The 21,963-nt window shown below is 55.1% G+C and overlaps 1 protein-coding gene across 1 annotated transcript; it reads left to right on the forward strand.

The window, feature by feature from the left end:
* On the forward strand, positions 1-21,594 carry SLC26A6 (solute carrier family 26 member 6). Its single transcript, XM_075004886.1, has 20 exons — positions 1-140; positions 725-864; positions 1,231-1,341; positions 2,322-2,497; positions 3,638-3,802; positions 6,698-6,850; positions 8,121-8,203; positions 8,387-8,534; positions 8,736-8,849; positions 10,607-10,684; positions 11,455-11,550; positions 12,736-12,842; positions 13,315-13,384; positions 14,377-14,469; positions 15,093-15,194; positions 16,642-16,728; positions 17,089-17,304; positions 17,879-17,933; positions 18,628-18,764; positions 19,376-21,594. The coding sequence occupies exons 1-20, from the start codon at positions 1-3 to the stop codon at positions 19,397-19,399; spliced, it is 2,295 nt and encodes a 764-aa protein (XP_074860987.1). The 3' UTR covers positions 19,400-21,594.
* The last annotated feature ends 369 nt before the right edge of the window (positions 21,595-21,963 follow it).

Below are 21,963 nucleotides of genomic sequence, written 5' to 3' on the forward strand. Positions count from 1 at the left end.
ATGGAGCTGAGCGAGCTGCAGCACCCCCCCCGGGTGTCCCAGGCTGACAGTGAGGTGCTGAGCGAGGCCAAGTTGGAGGAGATGGCACTGAGAACCCGGCCTCCACCAGCTTCTTTCCACAGCAGGCTCCCGCACATAAGGTAGTGGTGCTTAGCACAGCTCCCATCGCGGGGGCGAGGCGTGGGGCTGGGGGCGGGAAGTGGCACCAGGGGGCAGCGCTGGCAGGGGCGGGTTGCTGATGGGGTTTTACAACCCTGGCAGATTGTTTTGCCCTCGCCTGGCTGGACGGCCCGTCCCTCTCTCCTGTCCTTCCTTGATTCCCCACACGGCCGAGTGCCAGCCGGCTGCAGAGCGCTGCAGGCTGCTAACCCCCCGGCAGGGGGCCGACAGGCCAGTGATGCCCTGAGCTAGTAACCTGCTTGGACCTTTGCCACCACTGCACATGGACCCAGCCCCATTCTAAAGCTGCAGTTGGTTCTCCAGCTCCGAATGAGGGGCCCCTCGGAGGGAGGCACTGGGGGACCTCGGCGACCCATGGGGTGGGAGGGGCCTTTGGGCTGGACTTTAGCTGAGCTCAGAGCACACTCAGCACGTTTACTGAGGGAACAGACCCACGGCCCGGGCAGGGGAGGACTTTGCAAAGGCCCAGAGCTCCGTGCTCCAGCCCTTGCGCCTCTGGAGGAGCTAGACCTTTCTCCTCAGGCGTGGCTCCCCACCCCGCCAGGTGCTCATGTGCCTCTGCCAAAGCCCTGCTGTACCGCGTCCTGCCGGTCCTGCGCTGGCTGCCCCGGTACCCCGTCCGAGACTGGCTGCCTGGTGATGTCATCTCTGGGCTCAGTGTGGGCATCATGCACCTCCCCCAGGGTAAGTACCACAGCCCCCCGCAGCCTCTGCCCTGGGACTGCCTGCAACTGCATCGTCCCTGGCCCTGCCCCCTGGCGGCCAAATGCTGTACCTGTGCTGGCAGGGAGCTGGGTTAAAACTGAGGGGTGGGTATACGTGGGCAGGCCAAGAGCTCTGTGTGTGTGTGTGTGTGTGTGTGTGTGTGTGTGTGTGTGCGCGCGCGTGCAGGGGCAGGGTGAGGAGCTCGGTGTGGTGTGTATGGGAGTGGGGGGCGGCAGCAATCAGTGGGAAGTGTCCGGCCGGGTGGCGGGGAGCTGGGGGGATATACTGGGAAAGTGGGTAGGGAGGCCTCTCAAGTGACTTCCCTGCCTGCACTGCTGTGCTCAGGTCTGGCTTATGCGCTCCTGGCGGGGGTGCCCCCTATCAATGGGCTCTACTCGGCCTTCTACCCGCTGCTCCTCTACTTCCTGTTTGGGACATCCAGGCACATCTCCGTGGGTGAGCAGAGAGTTCGGCACCTGGGGGGGCTGTGCAGAAACAGGGAGCTGGGAGTGCCCAGGATGGGGGGGCGGGGGCGGCTGTTGGCGAGCTGGGAGCGCCCAGGAAGGGGGGGCGGGGGTGGCTGTTGGCGAGCTGGGAGCGCCCAGGAAGGGGGGGCGGGGGCGGCTGTTGGCGAGCTGGGAGCGCCCAGGAAGGGGGGGCGGGGGTGGCTGTTGGCGAGCTGGGAGCGCCCAGGATGGGGGGGCGGGGGTGGCTGTTGGCGAGCTGGGAGCGCCCAGGATGGGGGGGCGGGGGCGGCTGTTGGCGAGCTGGGAGCGCCCAGGAAGGGGGGGCGGAGGCGGCTGTTGGCGAGCTGGGAGCGCCCAGGATGGGGGGACGGGGGTGGCTGTTGGCGAGCTGGGAGCGCCCAGGAAGAGGGGCGGGGGTGGCTGTTGGCGAGCTGGGAGCGCCCAGGATGGGGGGCGGGGACGGCTGTTGGCGAGCTGGGGGTGCCCAGGATGGGGGGCGGGGGGGGCTTTTGGTGAGCTGGGGGTGCCCAGGATGGGGGCCTGTGAGGACCTCGCAGTCCTGTACTGCCAAGGAGAGAGAAGCAGCCAGAGCCAGGAGCGTAGCAGATGAAAAGCAGGATCCCCCCAGCAGACACAGCTCAGACTGGGGCTATTGCCAGACCCCCCACTGCCTGCTTGGCCGGAGGTGCGCGTGCACGGCGCTCTCTGCCCACCCAAAGCACTCCGCAGTTCCTGTGCCAGCAGCCAGGCACCCCTGGGGGCACTTGCACAGGGAGTGCAGACTGTCCCTGGCAGCCAGGTACCAACGGGTGCGGCTGTGCTGGCTGCCGGAGGGCCCCACCCAGTGCTAAGCAGAGGCACCCGGCTCCTAGGAGATACAGGGCAGGCAGGTCTCGGCTGCGCATCATCTGCCAGACACAGGGCTGAACTGGTGGCTCCCGTGACCTCACCCTGCATCCCTCCCTGCAGGCCCCTTCGCCGTCATCTCTGTCATGATTGGCAGCCTGACAGGCTCACTGGTGCCCAACAGCAACTTCATGGATCCAGTCAATGGCACGAATGAGACAGTTCTCAATGTGGCGAGGAGAGACAGTGCCAGGGTGGAACTGGTGGCTACACTCACCTCCCTGGTGGGCATCTTCCAGGTGGGCGGGGCGCTCGGGCAGGGCTGGAGAGGGGCCAGGATCCAGGCTGGGTTGTTTCCAGAGGCTGGGAGGGGGGCTGGTTCGCACACCGTGGGATGCTGACAGAGCCACTGCTGAAAGGGCCATGTCATCCAGCCCCCCTCAAGCCACATTCAGGCCTGAATCTGGAGGCTCTAGCAGCTCTTTCCCCTATGCCAAGCGGCTCATGCGTCCTCCTCCTTTGGGCTCAGCTGCTCCCATTCCCCCCGGGGCAGGTCAGCAACATGGTTGGGGCTTTCCTCCTCCGCCTCCAGCACCCAGACCAGCCCTGCTGCTTAGCATATCTCCCCGTGACTGGGCCCTGCTGGAAGGGCACAAGCTGCACTTACTCTGGTCCTCGGGGAAATGCCACCCAGCGGATTCCTGACGGGTCCGTCCTGACCCCAGTGCAGAGGCCGGGCTCACAGCAGTGAGTGATGTTTGCTCTGGGTACTCCCAGTTCACCCACAGGGCCTCACTGGTCCCAGCAATGCTGGTGAACCCCGTCCAGAGCAGGAATGTGGATGCTGTCCCTCCCTGAGGCTGAGCCAGGCTTTGCTTGTGGCTAGGGCAGCCTGCACAGTGCATGAAATGAGGTCTCTGCTCTCCACCCTTCTGCTATGCACTCTGTGCCACCAGCCAGGGGTTGCAGGTTCTGCCCAGCACATCAGACTTCTGTCTGCACTGTCTCCCGCCCTTCAGGCGCTACCTGGGACAACCACCTGGTCAAGTGCTGGAGATGTCGCTGTGCCACCCTGCCGTCCCTGTGCGCTCTGCTGCATGGACTGCCCTGGGCCCAAACCACAGCCCTTTAGCTGGGCTGCCCTGGGTTGGCCCATCCGGGCCGTGTTTCCCAGAGCCTGCAGGTCAAGCAGGGGCAGTGCTGGGCGTTCAGTCCGGGGCTGCTGTGAGGGGCAAAAAATGCAAGTGTTTTGCTTGCTGCTCAGGGAAACGGAAAGACAGGCAGCCGTGCAGTCATCGTTGTCCTCCCAGCCTTGTAGCTCTGCCCCAGGTGACCCTGATCTTAGCTATACCCCACCCTCCCCTCTCCAGGCTGGCATCGGGGTGGGACCCTATGAGAGAGAGCTGGCTGCCAACTCCTTCTGCTGGGTCTCTTTCCAGATAGCCCTGGGGCTGCTGCAGTTTGGGTTTGTGGTCACCTACCTCTCCCAGCCCTTGGTGCGGGGCTACACCACAGCCGCTGCCATCCAGGTGTTGGTCTCCCAGCTGAAGTATGTCTTCGGGGTGGAGGTGCCTGAGCAGTCAGGGCCATTATCCATGTTCATTGTAAGTAGAGCCCATCTAGGGCGGGTGTCGAGAGGGAGGGGGACTTAACCTTCCAGTGCCAATTCTACATCTCCCATTACAAAACATTTTCAGACACGAGGTTTGTGTGTGTGCGCCTGCACGAGCCATTAGTACAGCTGTGCACCATTTGGGGAACCCCGGTAACAAGATATACTGCTGCCCACAGACATTCATAAGGGCCACCGACTGGGGTCCTCCCACAGTTTTATTCTGGTTGACTTTAATGGGAGTTTGTCTGAATGAAGAGCTCACATATGGTCAAGCTAGCCAATGGGTAGAAGCAGCGGTTCCCCGCCTTGTCGGTAACACGGCACGCTTCAATGAGACAAATGATTCCGTGGCCAGGGCTTGGCAACCTGCAGCTCCGGAGCTGCTTCTGACTCCATGTGCGGCTCTGGAGGCTGCCGCCGCTTAAACAAAGCCCACAGTTAACGCTGCATTCAGTTGTTCTGTTTAAGCAGTGGCGGCCTCCGGAACCGCGGAGCAGTCAGCTCCAGTGGGGGGCGGGGAGCCGGCAGGGCTCCATGTCGGGTAAGTCAAACTGCAGGAGAACTGGAGGGAGGGGAGGCCGAGCCTGCCCTGCCGGAGCTGCGCAGCCATGCAGAGAAAGAGGCGGGGGAAAGTGAAGAGCATGGAGGAGCCATGGCAGTGTATGAAACTCATTGGCTGAGGCAGGTAAATCCTGGGACTGACGGGGTTAAACCTGGGGTTGTGGGGGTTGAGTTGGGGCTGAGAGGGGTTAAACGTGAGTGGGGGCGCAGGTTTGTGGGATGGGGGTGAAGCTTGGGGCTGGGGGGTCGATTTGGGGGCTGAGGCAGGTAAAGCCCGGAGATGGTGGTAGGTTAACTTTCTAACTAGTGTAAATCGTTGTGTGTGCCCTGTTCTTAAAATAGGGGTGACAAAGGATACAGCTTGACGTTATTTATTAAGAGCCGTCTCATATTCACTTGCACTGCTGCTCTTGAAGTATTGACTTTTGTAACCTAATTTGAAAAAAAATGTCTCTTCTCACTATTTCGGTTGTAGACCCCTGTCCATGGCACACTCACTGTTTTCAGGTGAACCGATTGCTCACAAACATCATATTTACTTATGCCAGCTATGGCTAGAGTCTTACTAGAGAGGTTTGCAGCATAGCAGTGCATACAACAAGCTGAACAAGGACCAAATGCATTAATGTTTCAAATCCACCCCAGAATGCTCCGTTTTAGACAGCGAGCACGTTGAGTAGACAAGTAACCCTCCTCACCAGCCCTTTGGAGCCACCTCTTGGCATTTAAACCATATCCCAGCTCCAACAGGGTCCTGCCCTCCCTCCCTCCTGCTTACTCAGCAGGGAGTGGGGGCAGTCTCACCACCCACCAGCTGTTTCAGGCTGGGAAGCGGTATTTCAGCTGCAAAGAGTCATGGCAAGGGGACACTGATGAAATTTCATGGCACACTTAGACAGTTTTCAGGGCACACTAGTGTGCCATGGCACACTGATTGAAAGCCACTGGCACAAAGTAAAGGAACATCTGATCAAGGACTCGTTCTCCTGTGTCTCGACCAATATTATATATGCCATCATGTGCCAGCAATGCCCCTCTACAAGTACATTTGGCAAACACTTTGCCAAATAATGAATGGACGCAGAGCAGCCATCAGGAATCTCAATACACTGTCAGTGAGCATTTCAATGGAGTGGACCATTCTGTTAAAGACCTAAGAATACGTGTCCTACAACAAAGAGACTTTAAAAACAGACTACATAGGGAGATTTGTGAACTGGGGTTCATATTCCAATTTGATTTATTAACACTTGGTATGAACAAAGACAGCAATTATCTCATGCATTATAAGGACTGCCTCCCTTCCTTTGATGTTCGTAATTATCTCAGGCAAGACACTTAATGTCCCCCATCCCTCACCAGCCTCCTTCAGTCCACGTATTTGGTTTGACAGTTTTTATTGCAATATTTTGGACCTCTGTACTATATAGATGTCAGTCAGTACTGGACATGCTATTGATCTGAAGCAGTGGGTCTGTCCCACGAAAGCTCATCACCTAATAAATCTTTTTGTTGTCTTTAAAGTGCCGCATGACTGCTGGTTTGTTTTGCTTTTTAAAGGCACATCTGATAGGGGCAAAAAGCTGTATTTGTTCTCAACTCCTCAGCTGGGTCCCAACCCATGCTGCTGGCAGCTGATTGGTCGTGTGACAGACCTTAGTCGCAGGGAAAGGGATCATGCTCAGCATATGTTATTAAACCAGCTCCTCAGCTGATGCCCATGGCCATAGCTGCATGGGCCTCAGTGGGGCCTTTTGGCTTAAGTGCAGCTATGGTCATGCACACCCACAGGGAATCTGCCCTACAGGGTTTTTGATGCTGCCACTAGTGTTTTCGGTTGGCTCCTCTTAACCTTGGAAGAACCCAGCCCTGCTGCTTTCCCAGGGGTGCAGTGTTTGCTAATGGAGCCTGTGCTGGGGTCAGACCAGGGCTAAGGGGGTCTGTGCTGAGTTATAGGGGGTCTCTCCATAGATTCCCCAAGAACTCCCAGGAGAGGGGTGCTCCCTGAATGTTCTCTGGGGTCAGAGGGTGGTGGGGTTTCCTTGGGCTGGTTTCCCTTGGGACGTGGCCAGAGCAGCAGCCCCCTATGAGTGTTCATTCTAAATTGGTATTGCTCTAATGCCCACTTTGTGCAAGTTGCCAAATATGCACGGTGGGGGGGGGACAGATCCCCATCCCATGGATAGCACAGCTGGAGCCACGCTGTGACCATGGCACCTGGGGATGCTCTCTGGTTCCAGGGGGTGCATCCAGTGCAGACCCCCCACTCTGGGGCTCTGCCTCCTGAACAGATTCTGTATCAGGGTCTCGTCTCTCCCTGTAGGCCTTCGCCAAGATCTGCAGCAAGCTGCCGCAGACTAACGTCGGCACCCTGGTCACTAGCCTGATTGCCATGGCTGCCATGCTGGCTGTCAAGATGCTGAATGACAGATTCTCCTCCAAGCTCCCCATGCCCATCCCCACAGAACTCATCACGGTAAGGGCAGCATGTACAGAGTCCAGAGCGCCCCGCCCAGGTGTGGCTCCCCGTGTGGGAGGCTGCCGCCCACACTGAGCAGAGGCCCAGCTCTTGGCCGGGTGCCTGCACCAGTTATTTAATAACTGTCCCTTCCTCCCTTGGGCTAGTGTTTCGTCTCTTCTGGTGTGGCTGGGAGGGTTTGACATTCGGGTACGCCAGGCAGCAGGGCCCAAAGCAGGCCAGGCTTTGGCTTCGTCTCATGGCTGGTGTTCCAGAGACAAGCCCCACTTTCCCTAGAATGCTTCCCAGAGTGGGTCTGTGCTGGGGCTGGCCAGGGAGGGGCCTTTGTCTATTGGAGATTTTCCTGGGATTGTCCAAGGGAGGGCTCTGCTAATGGGAGGTTGTGACCCCTAATATGGTGACAAGGTGGTTACATGGAGGTTGCAAGCTGTGAGCTCCGTGGGGCTGATAGCCCTGAGCCCTCCTTAAATTTATATGAATCCTCCCTCCAGTTCTAATGAGTAAGGGGGCAGGATCACAGGCAGAGGCTTGCTGTGTGAAAGAGGTCACCCATGCAAACCGTTGGAAAGGCGCTGGTTGCAGGAGAGCACTCTTCTCTCTCAGGGATTGCTCTAGGGCCAGACACAGAGGGCTGCTGATGGTCTCTTACATTAGCTGCCAGGACTATCACTTCTCCCTGTTTGGGTATCTCAGCCAGCAAATCCATGGGCCCTGGGCGTGACAACTGCATTTGGGGCCCAGAGGGGCAGCCCTGTCGCCTTCCATCTGCCAGTCCCTGGGTTAAATGTGGCCCAGGCTGCCAGTGCCTGCTGATGGTGTATGATTTCTATTCCTACTAGACTGCTATCCCCTGCCCAGCACAAACAGACAACCAGACCTGAGTGGCCCCTGCTTGTCTCTGGCTGAAATGGCTGGTGGAGACCAAGCTGCCTTAGGCTGCTCCATGTGGCAGGCCCTGGGTGCTGGCTGGGGTTCTCTGCTCACTGACCCTGTCCTGTCCCCTCCTGAAACCCTTCACCTGGGCCAGCTTCTTTCCTTTCTTCCTGCTGATTCTGGGCTCTGGGGCTCTTCCCTTGGTTGGCAGAGGCACTTAGTTGCTGGCAGGCTCTGCCCACCCATCTGGGTTTCCAGGTCGGCTGGCCCCTTTCACTGACCCTGCGGAGGAGGTTCCTGAGCAGACACCTGCCCTCCTCTGCAGTTTTCTAGCTGGCCCATGGGCAGCTGCATGGCTGGGATGCTCTTGTCTCACGCTGTCCCTTCTTTTCAGATCATCATCTCCACAGGGATCTCTTATGGAGCCAGCCTGAAGACCACATTTGGGATTGATGTTGTGGGTGACATCCCCAGTGGGTGAGTGAGGACGTAGCCTGGGCTCTTCAGCTGGCAATTCGTCATGGGCACAGCTTTTCTCCTGCAGCCTCCGTGGACTGGGTGTTGTGTGGTGAGGCCGTGCCGGGGGCTGGGCTGGGCTGGGCTGGGCTGGGCTGGAAGGAATGCTCCTTTCCAGCTGGGTTGCCCTTCTCTTGGCTGCAGGATGAGATCCCCAGTGGTTCCCAATTTCAGCTACGCTGGGCAGGTGGTGGGCAATGCCTTTGCCATCGCAGTGGTGGGCTGTGCCCTCTGCATCTCCCTGGGCAAGATCTTTGCCCTGAAGCATAGCTACAAGGTGGACAATAGCCAGGTGAGGATTGTGATATGCTCTGGGCTCTGCCCTCCAGCCTCTCTTCCCTGTTTTTATTCTTTGCTTTAGTCATCACCCCCACACTCCCCAGGAATCTGCAGCTGGGCAGCACCTGCCCCTCTCTTCGGGGCTCTGCTCTGCCCAGCAAGGTCCGGCACCTCCGTGCCCTTTCTGACCCTGGCACTGCTTTGCACCTTGCAGGAGCTGATAGCCTTGGGGATTTGTAATTTCGTGGGTGGCTTTTTCCAGTGCTACAGCGTCGCCTGCTCTATGTCCCGGAGCCTGGTTCAGGAAACCACTGGAGGGAACAGTCAGGTGAGTCCGTGCAGCTGGTGCACTTATTAATTTCAGCGCTGAGGAGCCCTGCAGCATTCCAGGATGGGGCAAGGAAGTTTCCCGTATCCTCTCCAGTCTGGCAGGGAAAACCCCAGGAAGGGGCTCTGGAGAGCTGAGGTGAGGGGTGTTAAGCTGTGGTGAGAGTGGGCAGCAATTCCCCACCATTCATGGGCCGGATCAGCTGCCAGACCAAAGAAGTAGTTACTGTAAGTCCCCAACTTACATGGGTCTGAGTTACATGGATCCATAGATACATGGATACAGTGAGGTCTCAGAGTACGCGATGCTGCTCTTATGTGGCTGACCCCGATTCATACTGTAATCCCCTGCTTTACGCAGCTCCATGTTGCGCAAAAGTTGCCTTAACGCAAGTTTCACATGCTGTGAAGCTGCTGGGCTCTCAGCCTGCCTAGCTTCCTGCAGCAGCGGGCAGCCAGGCAGCCTAAGAGCCCCTTGCCTGGCTTCCCAGAGCAGCACTACGCACCTCTTGGGGAAAGTAGGGGGAGGCTTTTAGCCCACCTAGCTGCCTGCTGCCATGGGCATCCAGGCAGGGTAAAACCCCCTTCCCCCTGCTTCGCAGTGTGGTGCTCCCGTTAACCCCCCACTGGCTCAACCCCCACAGTTCCCCTGCCCCCATGGCCCCAGCTCACTCCCCATGGGCCCTGGCTCACCTCCCCCCCAGTGGGGGGCTCCAGCTGCAGGCCTGGGGTTCCCCTCCAATGCCTGCAGACCCGGCTCCAGCCCCTGTGCCCCAACCCCCACCCCAGATTCCCAGCCCCAACCCCCCCCCGGGGCTGGCTCACTGTGCGCAGGGCTCCAAACCTTCCCCCACTCAGGCAACCTGCCCTGGTGCACCCCCGTGCACCCCCTCCTGGCTCAATCCCTCCCCGCGCAGCCCCCGCTTCCCTCCCCGCACAAGGCTCCAGCTGTCAGCCATCGCTGGTGTGTGCAGGGGCTCTAACCGCCCCCCGCCAATGCAACATCCCCGTCCCCAGTTCACCCCCCGGCATGCGCTGGGCTGTCAGTCGCCAATGCGCACAGGGGCTCCAGCTGTCAGCTGCTGCAGGTGCCTGAGGCTCTACCCCCTCCAACTAACTGCCCCCCCCAGTTCACCCTGTTTAACCTGCGCAATTCCCACTGGCTCCAGCTCATACCACCCCCCCGCAGCACACAGGGCTCTGGCTTCAACCTGCACCCAGGGCTTTCAACCCCTGCCCCATCCCCCTGCTGCCCGGGTCCACCCACTGCAAGCCCCAGCTCAACTGCACCCTCCCACCACCTCTGCCGCCCTAACCCACCCCAGGCTTAACCCCCCTGCCCCCACCCAGGGCCCCCAACCCTCCTCGACTTACGTGGCTTTCGACATACACAGTGATCTTCGAAACGAATTAACTGTGTGAGCCGGGGACTTACTGTGCAGGTCATTGGTTTTGCTGCTCCCCTGGGAGCAGAGATCTGGGGGCAGTGGGGCAATTCTCAATAATCACTCCCACCCGCAGCTTGGGCTGCCTGTCACTTGCTCCAGCACTCGCGGAGCAGATGGGGACATCAAGGAGGGCTTATGGGAACATGCTGGGTGAGTGGCCAAACAGCCTTCCTGCCTGAGCTCGCCTGGATCCCCTTTCCACCCCGCGTGCTCCCTCTGGGGTCAGCGTGACACCCACGACCTCAGACGTAACAGTTGGGTGGTCCCAGCATGGCAGGCTCTTCTCTCTGATCTCTCCTCCCTCCTGCAGGTGGCGGGGGCCATCGCCTCGCTTGTCATCTTAGTGATCATTCTGAAGATTGGGCAGCTTTTCCAAGACCTGCCCAAAGTATGTCCTGCATCACCCCGCCTGCCTCTGCCCGCCTGCTTCACCCCTCCAGACAGTCCCACCCAGTCTCCAGCCCCGTCACAGCTAAGGGCGAGCGCCACTTCTAGATCAAAGACAATGTACTGTAAAAACCTAGGGACAAGGGGGCTCCCTTAATTGGTCCGCTCTCCGCAGTAGCCTCCCCTGCCACGCTGGATCAGACCATTGGTGCCTCTGTTACAGCCTCCCGCCTCCAGTGCTATCCAGCATTTGCAGCCTCGCTTGCGGGAGGAGAGAGACGCATCCGTAAATCTGCCACCAGCTGCGTGATGTGGTGGCAGAGAGGGAAACTCTCCCATCCTGACTCCTGCCGGAGTCCAGCTAGCACTGCTGCAGGTGGCTACCGTCCCCCTGCCAGCACCACAGTGCCCATAGTTACACGTGCTGGTAATGACCGGCCCCCTCCTCCTGCCTTTAAAAATCCAGCTGGAGTCCACGGTCTCTGCAAAGGGGGGTGCCCCCAGACCTCACCTTCCACTGACAGCTCAGTGTCTCCTTAGCAGCAGCTTCCCGGCCGCGGCCCAGTCACTCCTGAGCTTGGGTCAAAGCCTGAGTGTCCTCCCTCAGTGTTTGCTCCTGCCCTCAGGGCCATTCCCATGCAGAGCAATGGGGAAGGGCTGCCCTCCTCTGTGCAGGCAGGCGCTCGTGGGAACGCCCCCTCCAGCGGTGGGCTGCTGGGAGGGCGCTGCAGCACCCATCATGTCCTTACAGCTGGGGGATCTCTCTTCCAGGCCATCTTAGCTGCCATCATCATTGTGAACCTGAAGAGCATGTTCAGGCAGTTCGCAGACCTTCGCGTGCTGTGGCGGTCCAGTATCATCGATCTGGTGAGGAACAGGCCTGGGCTCCGTGGGGCCTGGCTCCCCTGACACGAGCTCCCTTGGGCTTGGCCTTTGAATGGCACAAAAAGAGCAGAGCTCTGTGCTGCCCGGGGGGCTGACCCAGCTTCTGGCAGCCCCGGAGCCAGGAAGATGGCAGCTCCCACAGGATGCTCCTTCCCAGGATCGAACTGACTGAGAAGAGAATTAGGGCCATAGAAATTTGTCAGAGTGGGACTCTGGCTGAGCCGCAAACCACAAGAACCAGACTCTGGATCTCGCAGCACCGGCATATTTCTGCATTGGGCCTGACCTGGAACCCAGCTTGTCTGGGTCCAGGTCTGACCTCCGTGGCTCAAGCCCACCTTGCTGGGTCCATGGGCTTCCGACCAGGGCACCTTATCCCAGCAGCACAGCGACTCTGCAGGCAAACACAGTAGCCAGTCTGCACTCAGCAGGAGCTTCTCCATCATGGAGGGTGCAGATTAGCAAACTGGGGATGTCAGCCAGGACACTGGTGGTCCCTGGGTTAGGCCCGGGATCCCTAACTTCCACCCGGGATTCCCACTAGAGACTGGCAGGCAGGGCCTTCTTTTAACATCTCCTATGAAGATCCTACAGTGCAGCTCTCCCTGGGACTTCAAGGCAGCATCAGCATTGGCAGCGATGGCCAGTGCACTGGAAAACAGCACAGCAGAGCTGAGGTGTGGGAAGTAAGGCTTGCAAGGGTGCTGCAGCATGCCCAGATTTTGCACCCCTCTTTCCTGCATCCTGAGGCTGGCCCCCCGTCAGCTCCACCAGTCCTGGGACATGGCCTCTAGGTAGCTCCTGCAGGATCCCACCACCTGCTGTCCTCAGGGTCCAGGCTGCCCCTCCTGGAAGCTCTGCTGCTGCTTGGGGTTCTGCTGTCAGCCTGGGGCTCTGCAGCTACCCCAGCCATGGCTTGGTTGTCAGCTCTCCTGCTCCGGACATACCAGACACCATTAGTGGCAATGGCAGCTGGTTCAGAAGAGTTGGCAACCTTCGGAGTGACCTCAGCCTGTGGCTGTGAGGGATGAAGCAGATGGGGGTGGGGGACACAGCTCAGTACCCCCACCCTAAAAATAGCTCCTGGGCCACTGCCCCAAAGTAGCAAGTGTCTACTGCAAACCTGCTCCCCTTCCCCAGCCCTTACCTTGTCTTTGCCTGCTACAGCTCATCTGGCTCGTCACCTTTGTGGCCACCCTCCTGCTGAACCTAGACATGGGGCTGGGGGTCTCTGTGGCATTTGCCCTGCTCACTGTCATCGTCCGGACCCAGCTGTGAGTACCACTGTCCTAGCACACCACAGGCCTCCCTTCGTGCGCCAGTAAATGCTACTGAATGACCAGTAGTCCCTTGCCCTGTCTGTATACTCGTGTGTGGGGTGGGGGGGCTATACTCATGGCAGGGGGGAGAAGGGGCTGCTAATGGGCGCATATGAGCTGCTGATGACATCAGCACTGTTTGAGAAGCCCATTCGCTGAAAAGCAGCTATGAATTCTGTGCCCCTGCCCACTTCACCTCCCATAGATGGGACAAAGCCATACCCGGTGGAGGCTGGTGGGCACACACAAGGCCCTGGCCTGGTTTAGCACCGCCCCCCTGACAGCATGGGTCTGTCCATGTTCTCACCACCAGGTCACTGGACTGTCTCCTGGAGCAATATTTTAAGTATAAGGCACAACATCATTTCCAGAGGGTGGGACAGATGGAGCCTTTGCTGACGCACCTTCTTTCTGTGTCTCCCCTCAGCCCCCGCTATTCTGTCCTGGGGCAGGTTTCCAACACAAACATCTACAGAGACGTGGTGGACTATAAGAAGGTACGAGTGGGGGGTGAGGTAGTTGAGGGAGTGGCAAGAGGGGACCACAGAGGCAGATGGCCCAGCTCCTTTGCTGCTCAACGTATTAAGCAAACCAGGGCACTGGGGCTAAATCTGCCATGAGCAAGCAGGGAAGCCGAGATGGGGCACATCCAAGAGTAAAAGCATTCAAGTTTTTGTCAGGTATTGTCCTTTCTTGAAGGAGCCAGGGGTTCCCTGTCCCCTAGGCACCAGGGGTTTTTATATGGAGATATACCTATCTCATAGAGCTGGAAGGGACTTTGACAGGTCATGGAGTCCAGTCCCCTGCCTTCACAGCAGGACAAAGCACATTCCCTGAGGGTGTTTTTTTTAAAAATCTATTTGCAGCAGATCCCTAATTGGGTTCCCCAAGGATTGGCCTCACAACCCTTGGTTTAGCTGGCCAATGCTCAAACCCCTGAGCTATCCCCTCCCCGATTCCCCTCTAATTTTTCCATCCATGGGAGAAATAAATTTTGTTATGTGCACCAAGGCATAAGGGGATGTGCGCCATCAGTAGAAACATATGTGGAAGCTCTGCTAATCAGCGGGGTGACACCAGACGCTCTCCTGGGTGGCTGCCCAAATGCTCTGCTTACAGGGAACACTGCTAGGTGCCTGTGAGTATTGGCCTTCAGGGACCGAGTGCTACATTCCCTTCCTGCTGGAGTGGCAGAGCTCCTCATTTCCAGAGCGCTGTGAGTGTGCTGGGCACCAGGTCCCTTCCCAGTTCAGCTGCAGGCATTGCCAGAGGTGGGACCCTGTCAGAGCTCTGGGAGAGGCTGTTCCAACCACCTGAGGTGGAGCAGCAGGAGAATGGAGAGGAGGGGCTCAAGAGAAAGCCCAGAGATGTTGCAGGGGAGTGGGCTTTGCTTTTCTGCAGTGTCCTCATTTCTCCCTATCACTCATATCCCCACCCCTTCGAGGCAGCCTCCATGCCACAACTTCCTCTCCCCCAACCCTCTTTACAGGCTGAGGAAATACCAGGCGTGATGATTTTCCGCTCTTCTGCCCCCATCTATTTTGCCAACGCTGAGCTGTACGTTGGGGCCCTGAAGGACAAGGTGAGGCAGGGGCAGAAATGGGCTAACATAGCACACTCTGGAGGTGGGCTGGGGGCTGACTCTTCCCTATGCCTTCATCTCTGGGTCTTGGCCAGGAGCTCACCTCAGGCTCTCTCCAGTCTAGCTGGGAGAGCAGCACAGCTCCACAGTCCTGAGCGTTGCTGCTCTCGTGCTATGGTGCACAGGTTCTCCCTTCCTCCTCTGTAGTGGATCTAGCAAGAGGCTAATACAGCCCCTATCCTCATAGTAATGGAGCACTTCATACACCAGCAAAGTTCTTCTCACAGTATCCTTCTGAGGTGCACAGGCCCAGGGTCACCTAGGCACCTCATAGCAGAGCCAGGAATTGAACCTCAAGTGTCCCAGTCCGAGGCCACCAAACTAACTGCAAGCCAAACTTCCTGTCCTGCTCCTTGGCTCTGCTCCCTCTGTTAACCAGTATTCCAGGCTCTCCTGTTACCAGGAGCCAAGAAAAGGATGTCGGGAGAGAGCGCTCCATTCTGGAGCTGTTCAGGAACCACTGCAGGGACTCTCTGCCCCATGCCCTGGGAAGTGGGCTGGGAGGCAGCAGGTTACTAGAGTATTGGTGGCTTTCATATCCCAGGGAGCTGTATCTTTTGCAGAGTGGCATTAATGTCGATTACCTTATTGGGAAGAAGAAGAAAGCCCTCAAGAAACAGGAGAAGCAGCAGGAGAAGGAGAAGAAGAAAGAGGCAAAGAAGGAGGTTCAACTCTGCCAAACATTTCCTTCTGGGGCTCTCCAGACTTTCTCCTTTCGTCCATCCATATCCTCACCCTTCTCTCTCCTTACACATCTCTGTCTCCTCTTTCTCTATTCTGACCCTCTCTTCCAAGCTCTTGATTCCTCCCTGTTCCCACTTCTCTTTCCCTAACTCCTCTTTCTAGACAGAACTGTCTGAGTTCCCCCTTTTGTTTAGAATCAAAGATGGACCCACACTATGGGTGACTCATTTTCCCGACAAAGGAACCAAAGGGCAAGCCTTGGCCCTGGTGAATGCTTCTGAGCCTGTGTTCTAATTGGAGCCAGTAGGCACCCAACTACCTGACTTTGGAGTTGTATCTGAGGTTGGGGAGGAGGCTGCTGGTGTTAATTATTAAGGAGCCACAGGTGCACTAGCATTTGTTGAGTGGGGATATTAAAAACACATGCAAAAGATGACATAGGGAATTCCAGACTAATGAGCCTAACTTTGGTGCCAGGACAAATAATTAAAGAGGGACTTATATGCCCACTACCTGAACATGATAGGATGGGAACAGACCCGCATACCATCTGCAGAGAAAACCAGGCCTCTTTAATGCACAAGAATCCTTTGAGTCTGTCCAGTACAGAGCAAGTAAAAGAGATTCAGTTGGCCAAATTTATTTGGACTTTCAAAAGGCAAATTTTCTCAGAAGAGGCCACTTGGGACCTTATGCTGTCACAGGGTGAGTTAAAGTTCTGTCATCAATCAAAACTGACTGAAGAGAAGGAATACCTAGCTCTTGTATAGCCATTTGCATTAGTAGATCTCACAGCACTTGGCAGAAGAGGTCAGATCCTTATTCCCATTTTATGCTGGGGAAACTGAGGCACTGAGCTGTGGCTCACCTTGGGTCACTCAGCACACAAGTAGCAGAACCAAGAATAGAACCCAGGTCCAGGTCTCTATCCACTGCATCTCCTGAAGAAATGGTCACTTTTCCAGGTGGCATGTTAGCCATGAGGTGCCCGAGAAGCTTCTACAGTGGGCCTGGTGCAGAAAAAATTGAGTAATGATAATATTTGTACATGGAGAGAATGGGGGTAGGAGGGGTAGGCAATGAGCCGTCCTTGCAGACAGCCCAGTGACAGCCCCCTGTCAATGCCCAAGGGCACTCCTAACAGCAACCAAAATCTTAGGCTGGATAAAGACAATCACCGTGTGTTGGGCTCAGGAGCAAACCTCCCCTGCTGTCAAGTTACTCCAGAACTGCTCAGTTTGGCTGTTTTGCCCCTTCGTTTGACGTGGACATGGTCAGGGACTGGATAATGGACTCTGCTTCAATTCTGTGATCTGTGGTGTCCCAAACCACTGTGGCGGGGTTGGCAAGCCTCATGGGGGGTGATGCAGGCTGTTTTGCTGTACCAACTGTTTTGTAACATCTGTTCCTATCTGGCTCTGCTAACAGAAAATGAGTTCCAAGCTCCCAGAGGCCTCTGTCCCCAGCAGCAATGACCTTGGCTTTATTGATACTGATATGGAGACTGAGACCCAGGTATTTTTCTATGTTGAGCTTTAAAACCCCTCAGCCTCACTCACCCTGTGCCCAGAGTGCCTGACACAGTGGAATGTCCCAGTATGTGAGGTGCGGCATCAAATTAGGGCCTAGGCATCTCCCACTATGCGCTGACGTGTGCTGGGGTGATTGGCATCAGTTGGGGTCAGGGCCTTGGTTTAGCATCTGCTTTCAAAGCCCAGTTTTTCACCAGTGGAAATAGATATTTTCCAAGCTTCTTTCTCGCTGGCATCTCCGCTGATACAGCGCAGTCAGCTGGATGCTCCTCGGCTATCAGTCCCTGAGAAATGGCTCGTCTCATTTGATGTGGCGGGGGGGGTGCTGTTTTTTTCCTTGCAGGAGCCCAGGAGTGATTTCAGTGAATCTGGCCCTGAAGAGGTTGCCTCCAATGCAACCATGGCAGAGTTGGAGCCCGAAGTCAGCGATGCCCCAAAAGCCTTCAAAGAACCCACCCTGGAGTCTTTGGGTCTCAAAAAGCCCGACCTCCACTCCCTCATACTGGACTTCTCCTCGGTCAACTTTGTGGATACCGTCTGCATAAACATCCTAAAGAATGTAAGGGGAACGGCCAGTAAAATGTCCCAGGCAGAGCTGCCCAGGGGACCCTCCTCCCGAGCTCTGCCAAGTGGGAGCTTTCAGACACCCAGTGCCAGCCCTGGAGTGCCTCAGCGCTGCTCTTCAACTACTGGCTCAGGTGAAATCTCACCAGACACTGGTTCCAACCTGTCCACACCCCTCCCACTGAGCCACTGCTGTCTGCGTCAGCAGGAACTGTTACCGCCAGCATACACACCCACTCCCTTCTGCTGGCTGGCATTTTTAACATCCTCTGCATCACCTGATCAGCCCAGGTCTGTCAGCTGTCAATTGGGCATCAAGATGCAGAGTATGTTTCCCATCCCTAACCTGTCTTCCATGCAGCCTGCTAGCCCACAGGCAATCGGCTGCCAGTCAGAAGCATCCAATAGCAGCCGGCTCAAAGTGGGGCCAGGAGACAGCTCAGGCTGTTTGGGACAGCTGGCTAGTGACCTCATATGTGTGCCCATTCTGCTGCTGGTGGGCATGGCCCTGTGGGACAGCTGTCTGCGGAAAGGATTGACTCATCTCTCTGTGCTTCTGTCCATTGCAGATATTCAGAGATTTCCGGGAGATAGAAGTGGACGTGTTTTTTGCTGGCTGCCATGGTAAGGAGGCCTCCAGGCTCAAGAACCGCAAGGCCATAGACCTTCCCTTTGGTGGCAAGTCTTCTGTTCAGGAGAATGTACCTGGTCACACTGAAATCCCCATCTGCCCTCCCTTGGGGCCGATTCAGGCTCTTGCTTCTGGTTTCACCTTCCTATGCATCCTCTTCTCTCCCCTCCACACCACACCACACCAGCCTCAGAAGTTACACAGCTGCAAAATGCCCTCTGAACTGGTTTCAAATCCAGTATGACAGCTAGTTCAAATTCCAGGTAAAGGACCATATTCAGCCCTGGCATAAAGCCCTCTGAGGTTAACACGAGCTGCACCAGCTTCTGCCAGAGCTGAATTTGAGCTGGAGCATATACATGGGGAATCTTTCCCAAGCTCCTTTCGGAAGATCAGCCACAGCATCTGCATGCAGACTTAATTCCCGAGGTGCAATGCCAGAGTCTCTTTACACCCTAGACCGGAGACCACATTCAGGTGAGTGTTCCTGTTTCCTTGAATCCCAGCTCAGGGAATTTTGCCAGCACTTCCCCTAGCCAGGGTTTCTGCAGGCAAACAGTGAAGAAAATAGATGGTTCTGAATGTGTGTTTGGGTGGGTGTGGGTCGACACTGGGCGCATAAGCCAGTGCTTGTGCTTTCACTGGAGGATATCCTGGTGTTATTGTGCCACCTTCTTCTGTCCCCAGCTTCTGTTGTTGACCAGCTGGAAAAAGGCAACTTTTTCAGCCAAACCATCACCAAGCACCACCTCTTTGCCTCAGTGCATGATGCCGTCACCTATGTCACCAGGAGACAGGGGCAGAGCATGCCACAGGCAGTCACAGTAAGCACATACTTTCTACTTCAGTTATGGAAAACAGTCTCTCTGGCAGTCCGCCAGGGCTACAGGTGTCAAAGCTGCTTTTGTTGCGAGTTTCAGGTCAGCGTGCTTCACTCCCCCAGCTGTGCCAGCATATGTGCCCTCCCCGCTTGCCCTGGCCTAGCGATGTGCTCTCTTTCCTCTGCATCTGCTGGTTTCCCCCTCCTCGCTTTTCCTCAATTGCTTTGCAGTTTTGCAGCCCTCTGAGCAGACCCCTTCATTGCCACTATCCCATTGAGAGGGTCTTCTGGGCTTCTGTACTATGCAAGGAAACCAATTGTGTGCCCTAAAACCCTTGAGTCAGATGGGGCTGGGAGATCTGGAGGGGGAAAACCCCAGCTCCTGTGCGGGGAGAGACCCATTTTCCAAACCCATCAGAGCTAAGAGCACATCCTATTGCTCTTGATCCTCCCCACCCTGGCTGGCTGATGAACAGAAGGATGTTAATGAACTGAACCCCCCTCTCACCACAGTGCAGGGCCTGTGGGTGGTGGGCAGGAAGCTGTGGGACTGTGGAGTTGTTCCAGGCAGTTGGGGAAACCAAACCAATCTCTTATTATTATTTGACTTTTTAGCTTTATTCCAGCACTAAATTGTAGTCACCAGAAACAGCATCTACTGTCCACGAAAGCTGAACAGATGACCGGTGAGAGGAACCCACCCAGACAGGTTCCCAGGAGACTCTTTGAGCTGGTTGGTATTTACAAGGGCAGGTGCCATGGGATTCTCTGCCACCGGACATCTAGCAAACATAAGATCTCCTACTGCTGAGCATCTTCAGATATGGGAGACCTGAGATCTTCTACCCTTAGGAACCCACTTTAGCTACTGGACAGACAGGAAATCTGTCTCACACATGAAATTTCCTTCTGTTGGGAATATTCTCCAGACACAGATCTGGGAACTCATGAGTTTATGAATTATCTTCAGACACAAGATTTTCTGTGCATGGGAGTCCTCTGAACCAGGAACTGGCTGATTGTGCGGGTCTGCTTCTTTCTTGAGGGAAATATTACTGGTGAGATGCTGCACTAGACTTTTCCATGTAACTGTTTAATGACATGATGCTCTTCTATGGAACCAGAGCAGTAGTGCTATTGACTGTAAAACTCCCTGCCTGGAGGAATACTGAACTGGCCTATAGTCTGGAGGCTGCTTTGAACTTTTCCCCCTCCCTGATTTCCAACTTTATGGGTAAAATAACTAAGAGCAAAATCCAACTTTGCCAGGTGGGGCAAGCTGTGATTATGCATAGATCTTGTTCTAGAGTGAGAACACTAAGATAAGAGTACCACTTTTTGATGTGCAAGCCAGACCAGTAACGGGCTGTCCCATAAGCTCTACAACCTTGCGTGCTTGAGTGCTGTGCTGTAACTGTGACCTTGGGCCCCCTTGCAAACAGCATGTAGGTGACAGCCTTTGGCTCTGTGTGTAGCAACAGCCTGCCAGTACACTCCAACCTTACTTGCAGGGTGACCCCAACACACTTGCTGTCCAGAATTTTCTCCCAAAAATTTACAATCAGCACCATGTAGCCCTCTCCTGGACAGTCCAGATATTTAGATGTCTGTTGCCCCTGTTGTCAATGTACAATAGTTACTACTTTAAATTGAATTGTTTGGTCATTCCAGCTAAACACAACCATGGATTAGACATGAATAAAGAACAGAATTAGTTTATTTATCTATAAAGAGAGATTTTATGGGAGGAAAAGTTAAAGGTACCAAAGTCAGAAATGGTTACAAGAGACAAAGATAAATCATTTACTAGAATCTAAGTAAAATTTAAAAAGACCTGGTTTAAGATAAATTCTTACCAAATGGTCCCAGCACCAGGCTTGACCAAATTTTCAAATAGAGTCCTTCTCAGACTCCTAAGGTTGGTTCCTTTTTCTCCTCAGCTCAAAGAGAGAGAGAGAGAGAGAGAGAGAGAGACTATCTTGCAAGTTTCTCTCTTCCCCTTTGACTTCCGTTACCCCTACATGAATTCCTTCCAGCTCAAAGGATGGAACCATGAGCTCTTTGGGTGAAAGAGATTCCATGGTATTGATTACAATGCAAATCTGTCTGCTGTTGCCCATCTTCATTGCCAAAGAATGGCCATTTGACCAGTGATTGCTGATTAACTATAATGACCCTGGGCTAGAGGTGTTATTTGGTCCTTTGTTTTTGAGAAACTGGTTTACCCACTCCTCGGATTTGTCCAGTAAACACACATCAGTCAGAACATCAGCTTATATTCAGAACTTCCCACATCACATTGCTACGTTCACTTTATGACATTGATTAATGAGTTGTTAGTTTATGAATGATTCCTCGTGGCATATTTTGCACAAAGATTATTACATGCATGTAGGGTGTGAATATACAGGTACATTCAGGGACAGAGAGGTATGGGTTACTATTTATTGTCAGTACATTTTCCTGGTGCTTGAGAAAATCAGAAAAACATAAGTGCTAGAAAGGGAAAAAGCATATTCGATTATCCAGTCCATTAGCTGCTCAGGACAGAATTGTTCCCTGCAAAATGTTTTCAAGTGCCCAAGCCCCTCTGTTTCCTTTGAAGATCTTTACGGCTTAATGCATCTACTAAATATAGGAACTAGAAAATGTGTTTAGTGATTGAATAGACTGTTAGAGCTCTAAAGGGGTTGGCAGAAAGCAGGAATTAGTTCTGACAATTAATCAGCATCTCTCCTGTATTCATGTTGCACTTCCAGGACTTAATTTTAGAACATGATCTGACTGAAAGCCCAATCATCCATGAGCATTTCTCAATAAATGTGTTTTTACACAAAGCAGCTCTGTCAGTTGTTAATGAGTAATTTGTTGTGCTAGTCTCTCATCCATGCCCCTACTAACCATTTCATCAGCTTACAGTTATAGCCACTCTTAAATTCCATGTCTTTGCCCATCTCCCCTTCCTCCAGCCCTGATTGTATGTCTGTGCCAGCTGCTCTGCACCTGGCTTGCACTGCTGGGTCCGGAAGTGTGTCCGCCCTTGCAGCTGCCCTTTACTACCCCTCAGAAAACATTTTTCCGCAGGGAAGCAAAGAAATCTGCAGGAGCCATGAATTGCCCCAGGTGAGGTTAAGGACCCAGCCCTCTGCCCAGGTGAGAACAGGCTCACCGGCCTCTCACCAACAGATGGCGCAATAGGGTCT

The sequence above is a fragment of the Carettochelys insculpta genome, chromosome 11, assembly GCF_033958435.1.
Source record: "Carettochelys insculpta isolate YL-2023 chromosome 11, ASM3395843v1, whole genome shotgun sequence".
NCBI lineage: Eukaryota > Metazoa > Chordata > Testudines > Carettochelyidae > Carettochelys > Carettochelys insculpta.

Bases quoted from the DNA above. Each gene is read 5' to 3' on its own strand.
- SLC26A6 (XM_075004886.1), top strand. From the start codon at position 1: ATGGAGCTGAGCGAGCTGCAGCACCCCCCCCGGGTGTCCCAGGCTGAC. The intron at 14,470-15,092 runs GTGAGGCAGGGG...TATCTTTTGCAG, and splicing joins TTGGGGCCCTGAAGGACAAG to AGTGGCATTAATGTCGATTA. The intron at 17,934-18,627 runs GTAAGGAGGCCT...TTCTGTCCCCAG, and splicing joins GTTTTTTGCTGGCTGCCATG to CTTCTGTTGTTGACCAGCTG.